We start from the raw sequence: 22,889 nt of genomic DNA, 5'->3' as shown, positions 1-22,889 counted from the left end.
TGGGCCTTGCCCTTGGCCAGCGGCAGGCACAGGGAAAAATTCTAGCAGCTTCTCACAGAAGCCACCTCTGTAGGCCCCCCACTACCAAGACCTTGCCACACAAACCCAATACGTGTATAATTCCTAATTGGGTGATAAAAGAAAAAAAGTGTATGTTCCAGTAGCATACCATTATATCATTTCTATAAGCAAGTCCTCATGTTGACAGAGTCATAAGATGGTTGAAGTTGGAAGTGACCTCTGGAGATCATCAGGTCCAAACCCCCTGCTCAAGCAGGGACACCTAGAGCCAGTTTCCCAGGAACATGTCCAGACAGCTTTTTACTTTCTCTGAGGATGGGGACTCCACAACCTTCCATGGCCAAGCTGTACCAGTGTTCATTTACCCTCACAGTAAAAAAGTATTTCCTGCTGTTCAGACAACACCTCCCATGTTTCAGTCTGACCATTGCATCTGGTCCTGTAGCTGTTCACCACTGAAGAGCCTGGCTCCATCTTCTTTGCACCCTTCCTTCAGATATTTATATACATTGATGAGATAGAGATCCCTCCCTGAGCTTTGTCTTCTCCAGGCTGAACAGCTCCCTCAGCTTTTCCTCACAGGAGAGATGCTCCAGCCCCTTAGTCATCCTAGCGGCCCATTGCTGGACTCTCTCCAGTAGTTCCATGTCTGTCTTGTACCAGGGAGCCTAGATCTGGACTCAGTACTCCAAGTGTGGCCTCAGTACCAGTGCTGAGTAGAGAGGAAGCATCACTTCCCTTGACCTGCTGGCAAAACACTTCTTAATGCATTTTCCTTCTTTGTCACAAGGGCACACTGCCTGCTTACGTTCAACCTGATGTCCCTGAGGACTCCCAGGTTCTTCTCTTGTAGAAGACCTTGTTGTATTTCACATCATATTCAACTGCATTTGGGCTTTGGCTTTCCTAATCTTATCACTGCATGCTCAGATAATGTCTTTGTATTTCCTCCCAAGTTACCTGTCCTTGCTTCCACCCTCTGTATGTTTCCTTTTTTGTGTTTGAATTTGGCCAGGAGCTCCTTCATCATCCATGCAGGCCTCCTGGCATTTTTGCCTGACTTCCTGCTCTTTGAGATGAATTTTTTTGGAGGAGGTGATAGGCTTTCCTGGGGCCCTCTTCCCTCCACGGCTTTATCTTTTCAAAGCAGACCTTATACCCCACTTTATTGCCCCTGCAGTAGATATTGGGGTGATTGAAGTCCCTCATGAAAACCAGCAAAGTACAAAGTAAGAGTTGAAGTTTCAGCAGTGAAATAGAAATGTATTATGTTAGATTTTGTACAGGTGAGCCAAGTATTTTTTTTCTTCTTTGCTTGTAGTCAGAGTTTTAGTTGTGCTATCTTAATGGGATTTAGGCCACCTCAGGAATGATCCTCTGTGTTGCTATACATTTATTAATGAAGAGGAAGTATCATCTTTTATTAAATGTATATTAAATGACCAAGAAATTATATACTCAACTCAAACTGAGGACAACAAATCTGCAAATATGTGTGCACATGTAAATGTATGTAAACATATTTCAAATTAAAAATATCAGTGGTGAAATGTTAAAAGTAAGTGTAGCTACCCAGAATTTATAATGAAAAATTAGCACTGAAGTTGTAATTAATAGCTCGGCACTTTGGCAGTGACCCAGAAAGATCCAAATGCATGTGTTATCTCAGTGATTTAACTGGGACTTACAAACCTAGTACTACGCATGCTCCATGACTTGGAGCAAGATCTCTCAGCAACTTGGAAGAATAAGTTCTAAATTAATGATTAGTTAGTATAGATGACACTGCATACTATGCTATTTATTTTTGTCTTTGTTAGTGGTGCTGCAGATTGTCAATAAAGAGAGAGAAGCATTCAGAGCATTAATGCTTGTGCTTGATGATGCAGACTAAAGGCTGGGAATACAGCACTTCAGTATTGCTGAATCCAAAAGGATATTCTGCCTCCCACACATAGTCTGAGTATCAGGGTATTCACATAAAATGGAAAATTAGGACAAAAAGGAGTCACGTTATCAGCTTGTGTGGGATTCATCTAACCCAATGCAGAAATCTGCAGTCCATCTCGTCCTAGAACAGATGTCTAAGGCAGATGCCCTCTCTCTGCTGAGAAGGGGAGTCTGAAAAAATCACTCAAATATAGCTGTTTATTTTCCATACATGCAGAGATGATACTGCTGATCTCATTACTCCTCAAGTTTAGATTTTCGTGTTCTGTACCAAAACATTTGTTCTTATCAGCCTGTGTATGACTAAATCCATGACACCTAAGGCTGCATAACAGTGAAATAAAAATAATATAATTAAAATTGTGGTTTGGAACTTGATCAATTTTTTTTGCAACAACATCAAAGCTCACGCTCAGAATTGTACGTTTAGTGGAGGGAAAGTCAGCTGAGGAGCAATTAGGAGACAAAATCAAAGAGTTTCCATGATAATTCAGTTAAAAATCTCGTAGGTCATACAAACACACAAATACATACATATTTATATGTATTAAAATTTGTTATTAATCATATAAACATTGCTTACACAGAACTGTACAATCACATCTGTAGTACAAGGCACTTCAAAAGAGAAAACTTACCTTTGAACCCAGCAGCACAACGACATGAAAAGTGGCCAATTAAATCCATACAGGTAGCTCTATTTTTGCAAGGTGAACTTGAGCATTCATTAATCTCAACTTCACAGTAGGGTCCTTCGTATCCAGGCACACAGTTACAGCTGTAATTATGCAAGTGGTCCTGGCAGAAACCATATTCAGAGCATCGGTTTCCAATGCAATTGTCTATATCAATTTCACAAAATGTGCCACTGTAACCAAGTGGACATATGCACCTGTTATTGAAATGAAAGGAGAAAAAAAAAAAAAAACAACAACCAAACACCAGTCTTGAATATATGGATGAATAATGACTAATAATGTTAACAATATTTTCACTTTGACTCACAAAGAATTGCAATTCTTTTCAATCTTCTTTCTTTACCTTTAATTAGTCACTAAGTAACTTCGTTTCACATAGATTGCTTGCAATAATTAAAAGGAACTTCACAATAATCAAAATCTTATCTATTTAGATGGAACAAACTAAAAGCAATATAGCTTTTAATATCAAGTTCCCGATGACAATATCCAAATAGAAAAATGGCATAAACTGTGACTATTATGTATTTTAAGAATTTCTTTTTTTATTTTTAGTTGCTTGCTACAGTGTCACTAAGAGAAAAAACAATATTACATCCTGCTTGCTCTGGACATAAAATCAGTATAAAAATCCTTCATTAGGAACAGAGGTTGCCATTTCTGTCTGTAACTGAAAAAAAACCCAAATCTATATGATTTTTAAGAAACTGAGCAGGATATTTTTTCCCCACAATGTAGGATGGCACACAAATTGTATAAGACAGGAGATTACTCTTTCATGCTTCCCTTTCTCCTTTTTTTTTTTTTTTGTGTGTGAGTACAAACAATCTCATTGCTGATCCACATCTCATAAAATTAGAAAATCCCTTGTACTTGGCAATATTTTCTTTGATTTATCTTCTCTTTATCATGTCCAGAGGACTTTTCACATGGGAAGACGTAATCTTACAATAATCTTACATATTCTTGATGCACAGAGCTATTACCTAGAAGCTGGAAATAACTAACACGTTAAGGAAGCCTTGATTACAGCAATTTTCCCTACTGATCCATCTGGCAGAAAGGATAATTTTTTTTTTCTTTATTTTTAACAGAAACGAATGTTCATGTGGCTGTTTGCTTCAGTCCTTGCTTATTATTTCTGCATTTTTATATTAGACTTGTGGAAATTTCCGCTTAGCTATTTTTATATCCCTATCAAATTCCCAATAGGATGTTTGTAAGTCAGTAGGAAAAAGAGCCCATGTAAGATTCTGTATACAGAAAGGATCCTATAAAAGATAGCATGATGGTAGCTATTTTGAATGCCATTTCACAAAAGCTTTCTGCAATATAACTTTTGGACTAACAAAGTTATAACCATATCCACCACCGGAATACATTGTTCTCTGTTCAGTTAGGCTCTAGTTTTACCTGCAAATCTTCTTAGCAAGATAGGATCTGAAAGACCAAAGAACTTTGTTTATGTACAAACTAGAGATTGAGAAGGGCAGAATACCATGGGAGCTCCATCTATTGTAATACTAATGAAATACTTCTGGAGAAAAAGGAAGAGGGAAAAGAGATGTGTATGAAATGAATAGCTCCTAGTGTTTAATCCAATTAATTTTTTTTTTCTCCCAAGGTAATCTGTGGACATTAATGCAGCTCTGAGAGTTCAAAAGTAGCTTCAGAGCACATAGAAAATCAGATGATTTTTCTCTTTCATGTTGTAGCTAAAAGAAGCCTACATTAATAGAAGATATCTTTATAAGGAGATACTGTAGGTTACTATGTGAAACTCTACAGTGAACTGAGTTTAGAGATGGTTTAGTAATTTTCTTATAATTAAAAGGCTTTTAATCTATGGAAAAGCCAGGTACTATTAGAAAATAAAATAGTTAATTCTTTAAACAGCAAAATTACCAAGTGATTTAGCCACAGTTATAATTTTTTATCTATGTGTAAACAAATATGAGTTGCTTTACTTTCCACTGGCTTTTTCACTTGCAGGAAGGTCCAGGCTTCCCAGTCAGACTTTTGTCACCCTTGTGTCTTCTTGATCGCTAGGAATTTTTTTGTAATACCCTAGTGTTTCAAGGTACATCTGTATAATGGTTTTAGATCAGATGAGGAGAAAACTTTTATGGTTAATTTCCTGGCTGTTCCAAACTGCAGCGTTTTGCATCACATTGCAGAGTAATATCAGAGCATGTAAAATGTATTTATTTCAGTTGAAACTAAATCAGTAGATGCGCTCCTTGGAGTGCAGCTAATGCACACCAATTGCTAATGGGCTTTCTGTCCATGGACCAAAATAGAGCTTGCTTGAAGGAAGCTCTCCATATCTTGTATAATTTGGGTGTCAGTTCTTCAGCACCACCATTTTTGCGTTACAGATCCATTGCTACTGCACTGCAGTACCTACTCAGGTAGGTATAGCCAGTGTATTCTCTCTTCTAACCTCAGTCACTCCTTAGTAAAGGAGAAATCTTCTCCTCCTCTTGAAAGCTCCAGCTGATTATGTTTCTCGCTTTTCAAGGAATGAAGTTTGTACAAATCATCTCATGCAGTTGCTTTACAGCTAAGTGTAAATATTGATTTATATAAAATTTCATTGCGCATAAGCATGTGAAGCACATGCAGTTTTAGTTACCTTTAGCTGCACAGTTTCTGAATCTACTAACAGTCAAACTTCAGTATGGAAACAACAGTCATACTAATTTTTCTGGTGTAGTTAATCACTTTATTGCCTTGGTTAACTATTATATAATGATTAGTGTGTCCATTGTGAAAATGCAACTATTCAATCATTCTTTGAAAACATGTCTCTTATCATTAATATTGAATAGAATATTTAACTTACAACTCTCCTTAACAGGAAAGAGGGGATAAAGAGAAGGAATTTTCTATCATTTCCTTATTATTGCTAGCTATGTAGCTTATCTTCAAAGACCACAGAAGAACTACACAGAAACAGATGTAATGGAGAATCTTACAGTTTCAGTTTCATGCTTCTGATTCCATACTACAAGCAATGATATTATCAGAATGATATGATACCATAAGAATGAGATGTCCTTTGTTTTCCTGGTGGAATATAACTAGATATCTTTTAATTTAAGATGGCTCATCTCCTGCAGCAGAGAAATTAAGATCACATTTTTTATAGAGTCTTCATTGCATATTATTGCTCAGGAAAATAAAACAAAATCACGCATTTTTCTCTTGCCACTTCAGTGGGAAAAGCTTGCTTGGTTTAGTTATTAAGTATAGGTTGCTGCTTTCTTGAATATACAGAAATTGTTCTGTTTTTTTTTCTTCAGTGTAAAAATAATTAGAAAATAACTTTAAAACTGGATCTTTATGTCATGTGAAAGAAAGTGGCTGACTTATGCAGCTAGTCAAGCCCAAAACTGTCAGTGGCCCCAAAACTGTGTAAAACTACAAACTAATGGTGCAGAAAGACATTTTGTTCTGTTAGTGTTTGCCAAACACATACATTAATGCAAACAGAAATATTCTAGTCCACTTAATAAGAAGTTAATTTCTTGTATGTTGAGGATTAAAACATCTAAGAATCATTCCTTTATTGCTTATAATCCAGACTGAGGCTTAGAAGTGCTAGGATCTAGAAGTTCAATAAATGCCTTATAAACATAATTTACAATAATCTACAACAAATTATAATGGCATGTTTACAAATAACCTTAGTATATAACATCATATATGGAAAATCTACAAAGGAAGCCTAAAATATATTTAAAGGAAGCAGCTAGTAAAAGTCCTTATTTAAAACTGGTACTTTATAATGTGTCTAATTTTTTTTGTAGTAAAATGTGCCATTTTTATGTAGTAGAAGTCTAAACTAATCAGATCTTTAAGTTGGGTCCATTTTTTGTTAATTTAACAGCATTAATATATAATAGTTACCACTTACATTAATGAATTAAACATTCAACAGTGCTAGGTACAAAGCAGATATGGATCGCACTGTGTATATTTCTTAAATTTAATGTATAGTAGTGTAAGTGCAGTTCCCTGGGCTTTGGATATCAGCATCTGGCTGCATTTATTTGTAGTTTTAACATTATAAATGATCCAAGATTTTTAATAGATGTTATAATTTCATCTCTAAGTCAATCTATGAAATGGGTCTTGAACACAGTTCTGTTAAACACCACACTGGTATAACACTGACATAGCTGAATTTCAAATATCTTTTCCTGTCTGTTTTAGAAATAATATCATGACCAATGATCTCAAAGTAATTAAGTCTTTTACACCTGTAGTAGGAAAAATACCATCACTACATTAGATTTTAATGAATATGACCTTGCGTTAATGCTCTAACAGCACTAAAATACTGAACATGATATCAAAAGCTTTGAATCATGGATTGATTTGCAGTTTTCATTTGCTGCACAGCTGAAATGCTCTCTACAATAAATTAAAAAATAATTTGTATACATATATATAAGATACCAGAATTTCTATTTGCAAGTGAATCTCTAGTTCAGGAAACATGGGTTTTGCTCTTATCAGTGGGATGCCCCAGCTGTGTGCTGATGTGTCATGGCCTGAGCTGGGTTTCAGTGGTAGAAGCTCTGCTCGAAGGCCCAGTGACTGCTGCCTTCCCTGCTCTAGCTTCAGTTCTGGGAAGGGACCCTCTGGGGCGGGGGGGACATTTTCCAGCAAAGACTAGTTAATGACACCCCCCAACTACATTCTTAAGGAAGACTAAAATGTCAATCTTAAAAACTGGGAGAAAGATGAAAGGATGAGCATGGCACCAAAGAAAAGGTAAATATGAAGAAGTTTTGTATTAACATTAATGGGAATAACAATAATTTCTTAGCTTCACATATGTCCTCTTTTGTCCATAGCAAGATTTTGAGTGTAACAGATCCTAAGAGGGAAAACCAATACCCCAATGCTTTTGCTACAAACATGGATTTTAGTCATGGATACCAAACTCAAGCCACAGTTACCCTATTGCGGATTGCTTTGCTGCCACACATATCAATGCAGGTGACTGTACATTGCTACTCCACTGCCTAAATCTAGTTAACATTGCACAGTAATTTGATATGCCTGTGAAATAAATGTTAAATGGAGATGCAGATAAGTCAGGCACAGAATTTAGTCTAAGAAGGAACGTGTTACTCAAATGCAGATGGTTACGGCATAGCTGCAGTTCCTATCAATATGCAGCAGGATATAACTTCTTATCACTGAAGGTCAGAACAGCAGATGCACAGGTAAGCGAGTTGGTACTAGTTAGTCTAGGCAGGGCAGCTGTCACTATGCCACCACAGACTGCCTGCGATAAAGACATGTAGTATGACTTGTGCCATCGAGTAAATAACTGTGTACAACGGAGGAATCTTTAAAATGACTGAAAAAAGCCAAAGACCAGACTGAAGATGTGGTTATGCTGATTTCTGCTAGAAGATGGTTCAGCTATTTTCTATCCTGGGACAGAAGGCACATAGGAGCACTGAAGCTTGACATTAGCAAAGACTTCCAGTATCTCTCTATTTTGTTTTTTAATAAATGTTTGCTTTGGGTTTTTTATTATTATTATAGTAGTTCAAGCAGATTAGCTGCATTTACTCAGTTTAAATTATTTTGTCTTCTAGTTGAAATATGAACTGCACACACATTCATAAATGGACTAAAAGATTATTTGGTTTCACTTTGGCTTTTTGTAAGCATCCATATTCTCTGCAGAAAAGCTGTTGTATAACTTATTGCAGAGATATTCCCTAAGAAATTGCAACATATATTCACCTACCTTCTGGAGTTGTAGCAAAGCAATGAAAAGTATTTTCCCTCTTTCTCTAGTGGAAGAAGGCTATTATTGCTACAGAAAACTATGTATATCATAGCACTAATTTTATATGGTGCTGCCAACTAGGTTCTGCAGTCAAATTGCATATATAGTATAGGATGAATAAACTTGAAAATGGAAAATTACATATAAAAAAAATATCTAATCAAACAGCTTAATTTATCCATCTGGCAGAAAATAGAAAAAGTCAAGGATGAATAAAGTAATAGAAGCTTTAAATTTTGTGATACTGAAAAGTTATCTAAATTATGTTTACTTTTCATAACCTTGCTGGCATCATGCAAGGAAGTATTTCATCTTCTAAAGCATTTTATTTAAAATGTGTCATTAGGTAAGGCTTTACTCTTTCCTAGTGAGATTAATTCAAGATTAAATTATACATGCTGAAATTTATGTACTGAATACTGAAAAATGAGTTGGCAATTCAAGCCTAACTGTACACCAAATCTAACTTCTTAATGGGAAGTTTTCCTGCATAAAAATTCATGAAACACTGACCTCAGAGCTGTATCTATAGACTAAGTTACATTTTTAAAACATATTAGTATATCATGACCTTTTAAACTGTGGTAAATCCTACAATACAGCTTCTTCAAATGTCTTAATCTAATAGTTCTCAGTCCTTCTTGCTGGGCTTTCTTGGAGCTATAAATGCAGAACTTCATCTGAATAGACTGGACTTAAGAAACAGGATAAAAAGGGAAGGTAATGGAAAGTACATTGAATTTTAAATTCTGTCTTTTCCCTTAGTTGCTCCCCTTCACTAAATAGACTGTAGTAAAATATCTATTACGACTTATTTCAGTTAGAATCTTGGTTGTCTGAAGCGTAACATTGGCAAGGAATAAATTTACAAGGGTGAAGAAAACAGAGTAATAAACCGCCCTTTGGATTTTAAGACAGGAGGACTGAGGAGTTCTTTCACTTTAATTACTCATTAAATGCTTCTCATTGAGCCATATTAAGTCAGTTCTTGTCTCTCTTCTACAGAGAACATAATGAAATTATAGAAACTCTTCTGAAAGGAAAATTCAAATACTTTTTTTATGTAGCAACACTGTCTAGTGAGGTAATGAATCTTCTGTTTTTTCTCTTAGGTATATGTGACCAAAGGTCAAGAGATTATTTTGGCATGTGGATAAAATTGCTCTATTGCATAGTATCTGCCAGATTTATCATATCAACAGCTACACCATCAACCCAGTGGTAGGAGCAGTAATTCTTTGGAGAAGTTATCACTTTAAATACATGCTGATACATATGCTAATACATAACTTATGTTATGATATCTCAAACAGCACAGACTCAGCTGGAAGTGCAATAATTAATTTGAATCAATAAGAGGTTTTGTGTCAGTGTGATTGAGGCCACTTTAGTTGGAAGAGAAGACTCACTAAACCAAAGGAATAAAACTCCTTAGACTTATTATTGTGATTATGTTGCTCTTATTAAGTAGCCTTACTGAGCATTATACTGTATCATAGTTTTAAAGTCTCCTTCCTTCAGTCAGAGTAATTCCTCATCCTGGACTCAAAGAAATTATCTGCATATATTAAATATACACCTATGTGACACTACTGTCTGGAACAGAAATTTCAAAATGGGAGGAGAAACAGAATATGTCATGGTAAGGAGATAGAAAGTTAGAAAAATTACATACAGCTGAGTGCTGTATTATTTCCAATCTGGAAAAGCCTGACAGCCTGTGGAATGTAAGAATTTAAAAGAAGGGGATGTTCTTGAAGCTAAGCTGGATACTTTCCTGGTCTTAGCATTACTATAACAAGCCACCACAGGACCAATATATTATGCGCAAAGTTTGATAATTAGTTTAAAAGTTAAACTTTCTTAACTAGGATAAAAGTTTAGAGTTTTACACTAATTTTCCATAAATAAAAAACTAATACATAACATTTTGGCTTACTTAATAAGTGGAGGAGATAAAGGTAAGTGTTGTTTTGAATGACTATAATAGCTTTAAAAATGGATCTCGGTAGGGTTGTTAATGGCCCTTACATGTCTAATTCTCCATATATTCTGCTGACAGTTTTCTTATGTCTTCCTGAAAATACTTTGCATCAAATACAGCTCTTGGTAACTGCCTTATAAAAAACGGTAGTCATTTTAGGATAGAAATGCAAATTGCAAGTCTTTCGAAAAAGTTGGGTGACTACAGCAGTTATGTTCAGCACTTCCTCTCATATTCTTTTGGTTTTAATGGTGTATTGGAAAGGGGAAATAGCAATTGTTTCACTTGCTGACAGTGAGTAACTCTTGGGGAAATACCATTATTTTTAAGGAAGGAATAGATGAGTTCTTTCTAAAAATGCTCCATTGTCATTGAGAAGGAACAGTCCTCTACTGACACAGCAGGTATTATACAGTAAGCTGTCTGCACATTATCTTTGTGAAATAACCATCTGTGTTTCTGTGAGGTCAGGTTCTCTGATAAAAAAACTGTCCAATAACACATCCAGGATCGGGATCTTAATGGTATGTTTTCCTATTCCTTAAACAGACTGATCTGTGAACTTAATTTGTCTTTCAAGCACTGAAAAAGAATGTTTTCTGTCAGTAGCCTGAGTCTGGATTAGCGAGCTAAATTCAAAAGATCTTGTTTTAGCAGAGGTCTTCAGACCTACTCATTTCTTGATAAATGCTAGTGGATTTTGTAAGGCAAACGCGGATTTGTTCTTCTCTCAGAATTCTCTTCCTGATACAGTCAGGAAAAACACAGATTTATCAGTCAAATAAAATGTCAAAATATGGTGCAGTAATTTGATATGAGAGTTGATTGCAATCTGGCAAAAAGGAAGGATGTATACTTTGTAAGGACTCTGTGGCAACAATTCCTTTTAACTCTGGTATAATGAGAATCATATCCTTCTCTGTATTTGTGTGCTTATTTTGGGATGTCAGTTATTATTACAGAAGATCCTATAAAAATGGAGGTGGAGTGGAAGAAATTTTTAATTACTTCTATTTCAATTTTGTCCATTATTGCAACCTTTTCTAAATAGAAACATTGAAGCATATTAATTACAGTGCTTGTAAGTACAGGACACAGCATAAAATTAAAACCTTTCAAAATACATTCACAGACATTATGGAGACATTTTGGTTATTCTGTTTCTTCTGGAGGAAAAATAAATAATTCAAGTCTGATAAGAACAGCTGAACTCTGCTTATTGAAGAAATCCTTTTCCATTTATTTTTTTCCCCATACTTGTAGAGTCTCATTTTCAAACATCTACAGCATGTTATAGCTCACTAAAGAAAGCACATACTTGACAGTTTTGTCAATACCTTAAAAAAAATAAAAAGGCCACAAAGAACTTGGTTTATCTGAGATTTTGCATAGTTAGTTTAACTTCTGTGTCGAGGAAAGAGAAATATTTGTGAGGCCTTCCTGTGCAGTACTTCAGACTACACAGTCTTATTGAATGCACATGTTTATTGAAAGTTAGTATCCATGGAATTTTATAATCTGAAAAAAACAGTGCTGCAATAGCAACTGCCTTTGTAATTCTTCATACAGCATAAACTTCTTTATGAAGGCTTGTATGGAAAGCATCATGTTAGTACCTGTATTTATTAATTCCATCTTCACATGTAGCTCCATGCTGGCACTGGTTTACCTCACAGTCATTAATATTCTCCAGGCATGTTTGTCCTGTCCATCCAACACCACAGACACAGTGAGATCTCTGGTTTTCTTCATCGTAGAAGCAGCTACCTCCATTTGCACATACCTGGAGATGAGAAGTACAAATACATAAAGATTTTTTTCTCTACATGTTGGTCTTTTTTTTTACCCAAAGAGTTTAACTGAATAAGCCATTGGTAATAAATATGGTTATTTAATGTTCTTATGTTGTAATATTGCAAAAGACAGATCTCCAAGAACCTAAAATATTAAATGTTATTAAATCAATATATCAATTCATTGTTACTTACTAAAACAGTATTTCCTGCATTCTTCAAATATTACAGAACGTTCTAGGTCAGAATGAATTCTCCTTTCTTCTTTGTACTTTTAGGGTACCATGAAAATTTTGCCAGTGTAAAAATGGATAAGTACATTTTTATTTCAAAGCAATTAAGACCTCTCCTTCTAATCAATTGGTTTCTAAAGAAAATGGTGTCCGTAAGATGAACTAATGCACTAGTACTTAAGTTTGATTGAGTCTGAATCTCTTTATAATGTCATTAAGATTAGTAATAATAACAGTTCTTGGCAGAAATCCTCTAATATTCATTTGTCATTGATTAAGTTTTAAATTGACCTTAAAATTAAGATATTTTTGCTATGATATCACTACTGAATTTTAGACTTGGGATCCTTTTTCAATAGGACTGCTTCTTGAAGAAAAACACTGCTCAACAGAAATGCAAGAACACCCCCTGTGTGTGTAGAGCTTTGGAAATATTACCTTTTTTTGATTTTTATGTGTCTTCCTTTTTTGTTTAAATATTTCTGCAGGATTTTGTCCTGAGACTTACTACTTTCTCAATGCTCAAATAGGTCAAATAAGGTTACACTCAAGAAAACTATCTAGAAAAAACTTAGACAATTAAGACAAAAGTTATATTTTGATATTGCCACAATATTATATTAATCATGTTCTTATGTTGTTTTGATACTTTATGCTGTGAAGAAGGGTGTTACACTTTTGTTTAAGATGTTAGTGCAATCTAAAACAGCTTTAAATTAAAGCTATGGAAGATATTTCTAGCATCAAATCTAGTTCGTAGTTTTCTCTGCCAGATAAATTTTTCTCTCTGGTGTAAAATTAATTCCCTGTCATTTAAGATGTTGAAAACTCTGAGTTAGAATGGTTAAAGATTTTATAAGAAATTAAGGCTAAATACATTTATTAATCTATTACTACAGTCAAACCAAATACCACAACATTGTGGCTTTCTAAACTTCAAACTTCTAAAGTTACTACAAAGGTCTGTTTGTCACATTTCTTTTCAAAAGAAAGACTTTTAAATGAAAATAAATAGACAAACAGACTTGCAAAACCAGCAACATCCTCCCACCCAACTGTTTCTTTTCCCAGAGTAAATGTTCCTCATAGTTAGGATTAAACACAAAATCTTATGATTTAACAGACTATAAACAAGGGCTTTTCTGCTCAGTCTGATCATCACACCTCTGTCTATGGCAAGTATTTAAAAACAAATCTGCCTTATTATGTAGTCTTGATAAAAACATAACAATCACTTCCTTCTAATATAACCAGAAAATGTTGTTATAGCAAGGAAAGTTAATTAGTCCCTAGGTGATTACATTTTATTCTTCTCCTTTCTTTACTCTGCAGTAACTGAGGGAAGGCACCCTACTATACGACTGTCTCTTCTCTACGTATCATCTGTTGCCCATTGGTCAAGATAAGACACTGAGCTGGAAGGATCTCAGTGCAATCATTGTTTCTTAACACTTCTTCCATTTTACTTTTCCTGGAATTCTCTGCAGTTTGAATTAAACTGTACTTTTTATATATACACATATATACACACACACACATATAGATGTGGGTGTTTTTTTTTTCCCCAGGCATATCATTTTACTGCAGTCTTCAGGCTTTATTAGTGCAAAAACAATTGTACCTGGATATTCAAAATTTTCCAAAAGTGTAATTTCAGTTAGTCTGGCTTATGTTCTTTCCCAGACTAGTGGTACATTAAGCAAGTGGATAAAAGGTTTTTCTTAAAACAAATAAAAAGCAAAAAAATCCCTCATCAAAACAAAAATATCAGAATTTCAAGAAATATATGCTGAAAACTCCAGAATAAATTATGAAAATATGAAATGGAAAAGTATGATTAATATGAAAGAAGCACTCTGCTTAATTTAAGTGCTTGTAGATTTAACTTTTACCTACATCGTAGATGCTGTTGAATTATTCCTTGTGGAGCAAATGCTTAAAATCCTTGGATTGCTGATAAGCAAAACCTAATGCCTTTCTTGGTCTCCAGATATGAGTTAGTTCTCCTAATTTATGCAGACTCAGTTCCACTGTGCTTCCTTTTATTCAGTTTTGCTTCTTTGGCTCCTGACAATTAAGCATTATTGTTTTCTTCCATAAGATTCATAGAATCATAGAATGTTTTGGGTTGGAAGGGACCCTTATAGGTCATCTAGTCCAACCCCCCGGCAGTGAGCAAGGACACTGCTAACTAGATCAGGTTGTTCAGAACCCTGTCCAACCTGGTCTTGAAGTGTATTACGTAAGTGTAGTAAGTATTGTTAAAACGGTTTCTAAGAAGCAAACTTTGTAGAGAAATATATAGCAAATATATTTCTACAGATGGCTATATTTCTCAAAATCTAAACCCCTGCATGCAATGTCTACTAGCACTAGTAATTGAAGAGTCATTGACTTTCTTATTTTGGAGATTAATTTCACGCAACGCTCCTGAAGTTCACATATTTCACTTGTCCTTTGCAAATGTACACACTAAATTCCATCTTACTTTTCCAGATCATTTCTCCAAGGTGGTGTCAGATTCAGTTTTATCATGTGTAATCTATTCCACCAATCAGAAAGAAAATACTGAGTGGAACTGGGTGCAAGGCAGGCCCTTGCAGAACACTACTTCCTATTTCCCTTGGACATGCATCCAGGAAACTACTGCTAGAATAATTGAGTGTCATTATCTTATCTGCTTTACATCAAGCTGCATCAGGTGCATTGTTTCAGTAGCTTGTTTATAAGATTACTACATAAGAAGCTGATCTGTTTCAATTTTTGTAAAAGCTTTTTAGTTTTGCCACTTCTATTCTTGTTATAGGATGAAAATATATTGGCTTGAAATTATTCACTCCTGCCAATTTTTGGATAACTACCCTCCCTTTGCCCTTTTTCTTTTACTTTTGTATAAATAAAACTCTTTCCATAAACTTCAAATAGATTGATTATCATTAGTTTCCTTTAGATAAATAAAAAAGCTTTATTTCTGAATATATGAATGTATATATCTGACCATGATCCAGCAGGGTGCCCTTGTTGCCAAGAAGGCCAATGGTATCCTGGGGTGCATTAAGGGGAGTGTGGCCAGCAGGGCGAGGGAGGTTATCCTCCTCCTCTACTCTGCCCTGGTGAGACCCCACCTGGAGTACTGTGTCCAGTTCTGGGCTCCCCATCCAAGAAAGGGGAGGAACTCCTAGACAGAGTCCAGAGGAGCCAACAAAGATGATGAGGGGCCTGGAGCATCTCCCCTATGAGGAAAGGCTGAGAGAGCTGGGCTTATTTAGCCTGAAGAAGAGAAGACTGAGAGGGGACCTCATCAACACATACAAATATCTGAAAGGTGGATGGCAGAGGGGTGGAGCCAGACTCTTCTCAGTGGTGTCCAGTGACAGGACAAGGGGCAATGGGCACAAACTGAAGCATAAGAGGTTTCAGTTGAATATGCAGAAGAATCTTTTTACTCTGAGGGTGACAGAGCACTGGAACAAGCTGTCCAAGGGGGGTTGTGGAGTCTCCTTCTTTGGAGATATTCAAAGCCTGCCTGGACGAAGTCCTGTGTAACATGCTCTAAGTGAGCCTGCTTTAGCAGGAGGGTTGGACTAGATGATCTCCTGAGGTCTCTTCCAACCCTTGCCATTCTGTGATTCTGTGATATAATTGCGTAAGATGCAAAATAATGTCTGCCTTTTCCTACTTTTCCTGTCTTCACTATTCTGTACAGGTTCTCAGAGATAAACACCTAGTGATTCAAAGACAGCATCCTCCAAAATTTTGTGAAGTTCCCCAGAGCAATCTTTTATTAAAGCATCTAAGTATGTTCTTTCTTGTTTGAAAGTTGAAAAGTTTACCTTAAACCGAGAAGGCATAACTTGAAAACACCACCAAGATTTGAGGCCCACAAGCCTCTCTTTATGCATAAATTTATTGAACAGATTGACAAAAATACACATACAAATTGTTTTCATGAAAACATTTTAAAATCTGTTTAAATCAAAATATCAGTGCGGTATTTGCAATATGTCAGAACTTCAAAGTCAATCTCTAATCTGAAAGTCAAGCATCACATCATGTGCATCACAAGCAACAGAAATTTGCTGGAGTTATTTGCAGGTACAACTTCGAGGTTAACCGGAAAAGCCTTACTGAAAATTTTCTAGCTTTTAAAATCTGTCAGGTGTTTTTTTTTCCTCCTAATACATCAAGCTCAAAGAAAACAACATGGGTATCCATACTTTATTTATCACTCTTCCATGATTTATGTGATTGCCTTACTTTTACAGATGAGGAAACTGTATAAACTTGCACAGCATGTAAGGACCAGGACAAGCATTAACGTGGGAGCTCTTCTAAGGACTAAGTATACATTGAGCACATAGGTATTTCCATTCAGAAGGTGAGAACTGTGATCCTGTCTGCAAATGTAACAGGGTAACTTGAGATCATTTGGCTCATAGAAAGAGGAAACAACTTCCAAGTAAATTATGCAAGTAGAGCTCAATAATCCACCTGGACACAACTTTAGTACTGTAAAGGTGTAGATAGGAACAGAACCATCTCTGAAAAGTCCTCTTGGTGTCTAACTCACATGGGAATTATTTTTAACAAACCACATTGATGCCTGTTTGTCTGTTTACATTCTAAAACTGAAAATAGAATAAAAAACCAATTCAAAAGTACTTTTTAACTCCCATGATTCCTTTTGAAAAATGATAACCGTCACCCAACATCTTGAAGTTCTCATAGTTACTGCTGCAAATTCAAACCTTTTCTTAGGAAAGGTTAATGGAATCTATGATTTTGTAAGCTTGGTAACAGAATTCTGAAAAGCTAGTGTTTTGAAGGAAGCAATAAAATGGCTTGATAGGACGAGCCATGGCCATTAAAAATAATCACACATCTTAGGATGCCTCCACATTTGTGCTTGTTTGGGTCACAGGTGGGCTTTTGAAGTGAATAATCTTTCCAGGGACATGGTTGAGTCCCCATCATTGGAGGTTTTCTACATGTGATTGGACAAGGTGCTAGATAATCTCACCCTGGCTCCTTTTCCCATGAAAGTTTAGACTAGATGGATCTTTCGAGATCCTTTCCAACCTGGGCTGTTCTGTGATTCTATGGTTCTGTGATCTATACCCAGTATGTTGCACTACAGCTATTTGTTACCATTGCTGCTCTTATTGATTCTGTATGATTGCCTGTTAATAAAAATATTGGAGTTTGTAACATACATCCTTTATTCAAATGGAACAAGGATACATTCTTCATTTCTTTTGACATCTTCCTGAGTAGATGAGAGAAGACATTATAATATGAAGTAGCTAAGTTTGGTCTTGTTGGAAGTCATTAATTTAAAGATGCTAAAATTTTGATTTATTTGAAGGTCTTTAATTCTAGGTACAGGGCTGGAAGGCTTTATCCTCATTACAAACTTTTTGTTTATTAAGAAAATATTAAAAATAGTACCATTCTTTTCAGTGTATTGTGCTGAATACACAGAGTTAAAGCAGTTCAGCACAACTAAGGTACCATTAGAAACGGAAAAGAAATGAAAGAATGCAAAAATATATACTTATTTTCCAGCCAGAAAGAATCAAGAATTAAACGTTGAATTATGTAATATAATGAATAATATAAACCTTTAATTTAATTATTACTTACACTACTTCAAAAAGTATTCAAGTATTCTTAAGGCCTTTATTTTTTCCAATAAGCAAATGATATTACTTTAATGATCTGTAGTCTAAGAAAACAAGTAAACCCCAAATGTATCACTCCTTTATTTTAGTTTCTATTCCCATTAGAAATTATACTAATTATTCACATTATGCCCAAACTGTCTCATACAGTGAGTGTATGTAGATGCACATATATATTTTCTTAAATTTTTTTCCCACATGACATTTATGATGGTCTATGAAATGTTTGTATGAATAAATTATATATGTTTGAGGGCTTTTAAGCAAATATTATAGTAAAATGTTTTAGTAGCTCCCATCAGCATCCTTGGCACACCATCACTTCCCATCCTAACTAGCCATAATGATTATTGCATCATTATGGTGTTATGCCATGTACAATAAATTTGCACTTAGTATGACACTTTAAATCATAAAAATGTTAAAATTTACCAGATGCTGAACAATTCCAATATAAACCTTTGAGTCAGTGAGCATTTCAGTGTTACATTTCACATTCATTGGTGAGTGTGTACCCATGGACTTCAAGGTGACATAAATGTTGATTGCTTCTTTGTCAACACATTGCTTTCTCTGCATAGTATATTTTTATGGTGAGTATATTTCAATAAAAAATTGATTAAGCCTTTGAAACACTGGTTATCATGTTTGAGCAGCTGTTTGAAAGGGCTATATAGCATTGTGTACATAGCTTTTAAAATAACTATCATAATAAAACAGTGCAACAGTATTTTACTTTATTCCATAATGAAATCTCAGTAACTGAAGGGCCTGGGTCTGTAGTCTGTCCTGATGTGAACAAATCCTACCCAAACCAGTAATTTTATTGAAAAGCTCACAAAAGGGAAGTGACAAGGATATAGCAAATGTATTTCTTAAAGAAATCTGAATACACAATGAATGCTATTTTGGCCTGAGCATTGTCAGCATCTAACTTAAAGATATTTAGAATACTAAGAATGTGCAAAAATCAAATTCTTTGCTATATTTTGTGAGCATTTAAAAATAACTTGCAAGGAGAATTTTGATTTTTTCTAACTGCCTTTTCAGCTCTTATTGCAGAGAAATAGTCTTGCTTTATTTTTTATTTTGTTGATTATGTTCTTTATTTCTTGGGTTTTTTTGTTTGTTTTTTTTTTTTAATGGAAATTAAGCTCTTGTCATTCTTTCTGTGCATTGATGTACTTTCTGCCTTTTCTCTAGTAACATTTAAACATATCAAACCTTTCAAGGAAATTTCACCCTAAGTTCCTACAATTTTCACAACATAGCAGCAGCAAGTAAGGGATAGGAGGAGACATCAGTGAGTAAACCTATAAAGAGCAAGAAAGGCAAAGCTCACACATTACAGTTTGTGGGATAATGACCAGACCAGTCACATCATGTAATTTTGGGTGTGTGTGTTACACAGGAAAGAAAAAGATTAGCATGAAAATATATAAAGAATGAGTACTGTGTTTAGGAAACCCATGAGAAATGAGACTTTGTCAGCTCACTGCTCTTAGGATAACTTGTTTGATTTCCCAGAAACACTGGGGGGAATATATCACTTTATCCTACCTCTGTGTTTCCAATACATGGTGATAAACACGTGTAATTAAATCCATGAGATTTATCCATACACAGTGCTCCTGGGGCACAGCTTATATTGTAGAATAGGCAGGCATCAATATCCAGTTCACATCTTTCACCTTCAAAACCTGCACCACAAAGAGAATGTTTAATCACAGTTCATTCAGAATATTGACATTAAGTCTGTTCAGGGTGTTAGCAGTTAACACCACTCTACTAGAGTAATTTGCCAATTTTATTTCCTAAATAAAGTGAAAAAGTAGGATTTTTCATAAAAATGTTCATTGCGTGCACTGAGATATATTGCTATTTATATCTGTTGCTATTTATTAAATATTTGGATGACATTTTCTTTGTTCTATTTAGAAAATACAATAAATTTCCAATTACTCACCTATAGGGCAAGTGCAATTAACATGATCTTCATAGTCAACACATGTTCCTCCATTTTCACATGAATTGGAAGCACAATTATCAATTTGCACCTCGCAGAATTCTCCTGGGGTTGAAAAAAAAAATCCTTAAAAGGTCAAGAATTAATATCATGTTCTTAAAAGACCCCCATGAACCATGTTAGTAACACTGGTAAAATAACTATTACTTTAAATATTCTTTCTGGAATATTGGTTAGAATTTAAAGACCTTGTGTAAGTTTCCAGACACCTTTTTCTCCATTTATATATAAAAAAAAAACCCCTCAAGATCTTAAAAGAAGGTCAAACCAAATGTTTTCAGCATTAAAAACCAATTTTAGATGGGATCCAAATGGAGATAAGGAGCTGAAGAGGGAAGATTTTCACTAGAAATAATAATCTGAAATGGAGGTAATATCTTTGAATTTTCTATGTTTTACTGCTGCATGAGTCATCCATGATCTCTGCTCAAGACTTTTGATTCTATTATGTATATATTCATTAGGCTCCATTTTGGCTAGGAAAAAGCTAGTCCACATTTGTCTGAGGTAACCTTTAGTGTCATTCCACTGAACAATTACTTGCTCATTTAGCTGAAGACTTTTTTTTTTTTAGCTCAGCAGAAAGAAATAACTGAACTTGTAACTGGACAATTCTAAAAAAATGTATTGAAAAGAAATATATCTCTGGCAATGTGATAAGAGTCAATAAGGAAGACTGACGGCTTTACCATTAGTCTTGGAAAACCAGTAGATTTGACAAAAAAGAAAACACATTAAGGTTTCCTCCTTATTCTTTTTGGTATTGAAAACAATACAATGAATTCTGTGTAAAGGTTCTCGAGACTTTTTTTCTTGCTATTTTTGTGCTATTGTACTTTTCTCCATTATCTTTTTTCTTTTTTAATTTACTATTTCTATAGCAGGAGTTCTATTTATTTTTTTTTCAATTTTAGAAAAGATAAAGAATAGAGAAATGAAAAGTGAAACAACCTTTAATGTTGAAAAAATGAGAAGAAGGTGGAGGAGTTTTGAAAAGTTTCAAAGAGGAAAACTTCAAAAAGAAAATCAGAGTATTTTTCTGATGTTTTTACCACCAACTTGTTTTTAATCAGTGTTACTTCACTCAGTGGCTTAAGCAGAAAAAAAATAAATCAAAGAGCGGTACAGGAGACAAATGTTTGGGAGAGATGTACAAGAAATAGGGATCATTTCTTTAATCAGACAATATGTTCTGTAAAATGTTGTGTCAAAAGTTAGTATTCAATTGGAAATTCTTCATATGGCAAAAAAAGGAAATATTTTTACTTCAAATAATTAAATTGTTTTAAAATTTTTAATCAGTTCTCCTTTTGATCTAAAGCCAGAAACATCAGGACAACATAAACTAATAGTATGAAATTTGGTAAGAAATGTCTATGTCTCTGTTTCAGCAAAGCATTTCAGCCAATTTCATTCTCTTTAGTCCATTCTTAATACAAAATACTTAAGCTTCAAGAAACATACATTGCATCGTGTAATATGCTGGAATGAGTGTCAGACCAAACTTTGCTGTTTATGGCCTTCTATAAATGTAAACAGGAATACGCTTATTAGGGCCTTACTGCTGTAATTTGTTGGCCAGAAATCTCTAACTTGGGCCAACAGGTGCTGAACCACATGGACTAACTCATATATTTACAGAGAGGTTGACCAGCATGCTATACAGACTTTTAACGTTTATTTTGTCCCTTTGCTCCTCAGCCAAAAATAGCCCAGTATTAACATATATCAATTTTTCAAAAGCCAAGATTCTATTTTACTGTCAGTTGTAAAGATCACTGAGTTATAAATATTTTTGAAGTATATTATTACTGTAAAATTTTTAAAAGAGAGAAAATAGGAAATTAGATACTTCTTGCTGTTTATTATTATAATATAATATATAATATTACACAGGCAACTATGGACAACTTGACCTTACATTTACAAGACTTTCATTTGTTCACTTTGTATTGGCACTAGTGGTAACTGTAAGGATCTGTATCTTTGGGGAGATACTATCACGATTAAGACTTTTAGAAAGCCATGCTATAAGCCAGGACAAGAATTATACAATGTAACTTTGTGTAATATCGGTTGGCAAAAATAAATGCTAAAAATAAATAGAAATTTTAATTGTGAAATCAACTAAATGTATTGAGGAAGTTGCTATTTCCTAGGAAATGTGGTGGGTTTTTTTCTTTTTTTTCTTAATGAAGTCTGGAAAGAAAAATTTGGGGGAAAAAATGTTGGAATAAACTTCAACTCAATATGTATTTTGGATCCATTTTTTCGTATTTATTCATGAGGGTGGAATTGTCTTGTCCAAAAAACCCTTATGAATAAATATTAATACAATCAAACTGGCTTAAAGAATTATTTTGCTATAAATCTGAAATCTTTATAACAGCTGTATCTTTTAAGCGAACTGTACAACTTTTCCCTGCCCCAATGAGGTCAAGAAAACCTAGTAACTCCAAACTGTTAGAAAATTTATTAGAATCTGAATACTGCTGAGAAATGCATAATTTATGGTATTAAGATCTGATTAAGTGTTAAATGGATGTCAGGAGAGATCTCCACAGTAATCCACTTAGCTTTTAATGCCTAATTATCACTTCATAGTGAGTGAGGGCTGAATAATTGAGAAATGCAATACTTAGAGAACTCAAACAAGATTTTTGTGCACAATTAAGCATATTATTC

At 34.6% G+C, this 22,889-nt stretch overlaps 1 protein-coding gene across 1 annotated transcript in view; it reads right to left on the bottom strand.

The window, feature by feature from the left end:
- The window catches only part of EYS (eyes shut homolog), a 904,272-nt gene that overhangs the window by 772,342 nt on the left and 109,041 nt on the right, over nt 1–22,889 (bottom strand). The window contains exons 7-10 of the mRNA XM_035895612.1: nt 20,145–20,249; nt 19,739–19,878; nt 12,088–12,254; nt 2,610–2,863 (exon numbers count right to left, since the gene is read on the bottom strand). Of these exons, the coding sequence (XP_035751505.1) occupies nt 2,610–2,863; nt 12,088–12,254; nt 19,739–19,878; nt 20,145–20,249 (666 nt within the window). The remainder of the gene's footprint in view (nt 1–2,609; nt 2,864–12,087; nt 12,255–19,738; nt 19,879–20,144; nt 20,250–22,889) is intronic.

The sequence above is a fragment of the Egretta garzetta genome, unplaced genomic scaffold (genome assembly GCF_000687185.1).
Source record: "Egretta garzetta isolate BGI_Z169 unplaced genomic scaffold, ASM68718v1 scaffold55, whole genome shotgun sequence".
Classification (NCBI taxonomy): domain Eukaryota; kingdom Metazoa; phylum Chordata; class Aves; order Pelecaniformes; family Ardeidae; genus Egretta; species Egretta garzetta.
Note: the sequence above shows the minus strand (reverse complement) of the source record. Positions and strands in the feature narration are given on the sequence as shown.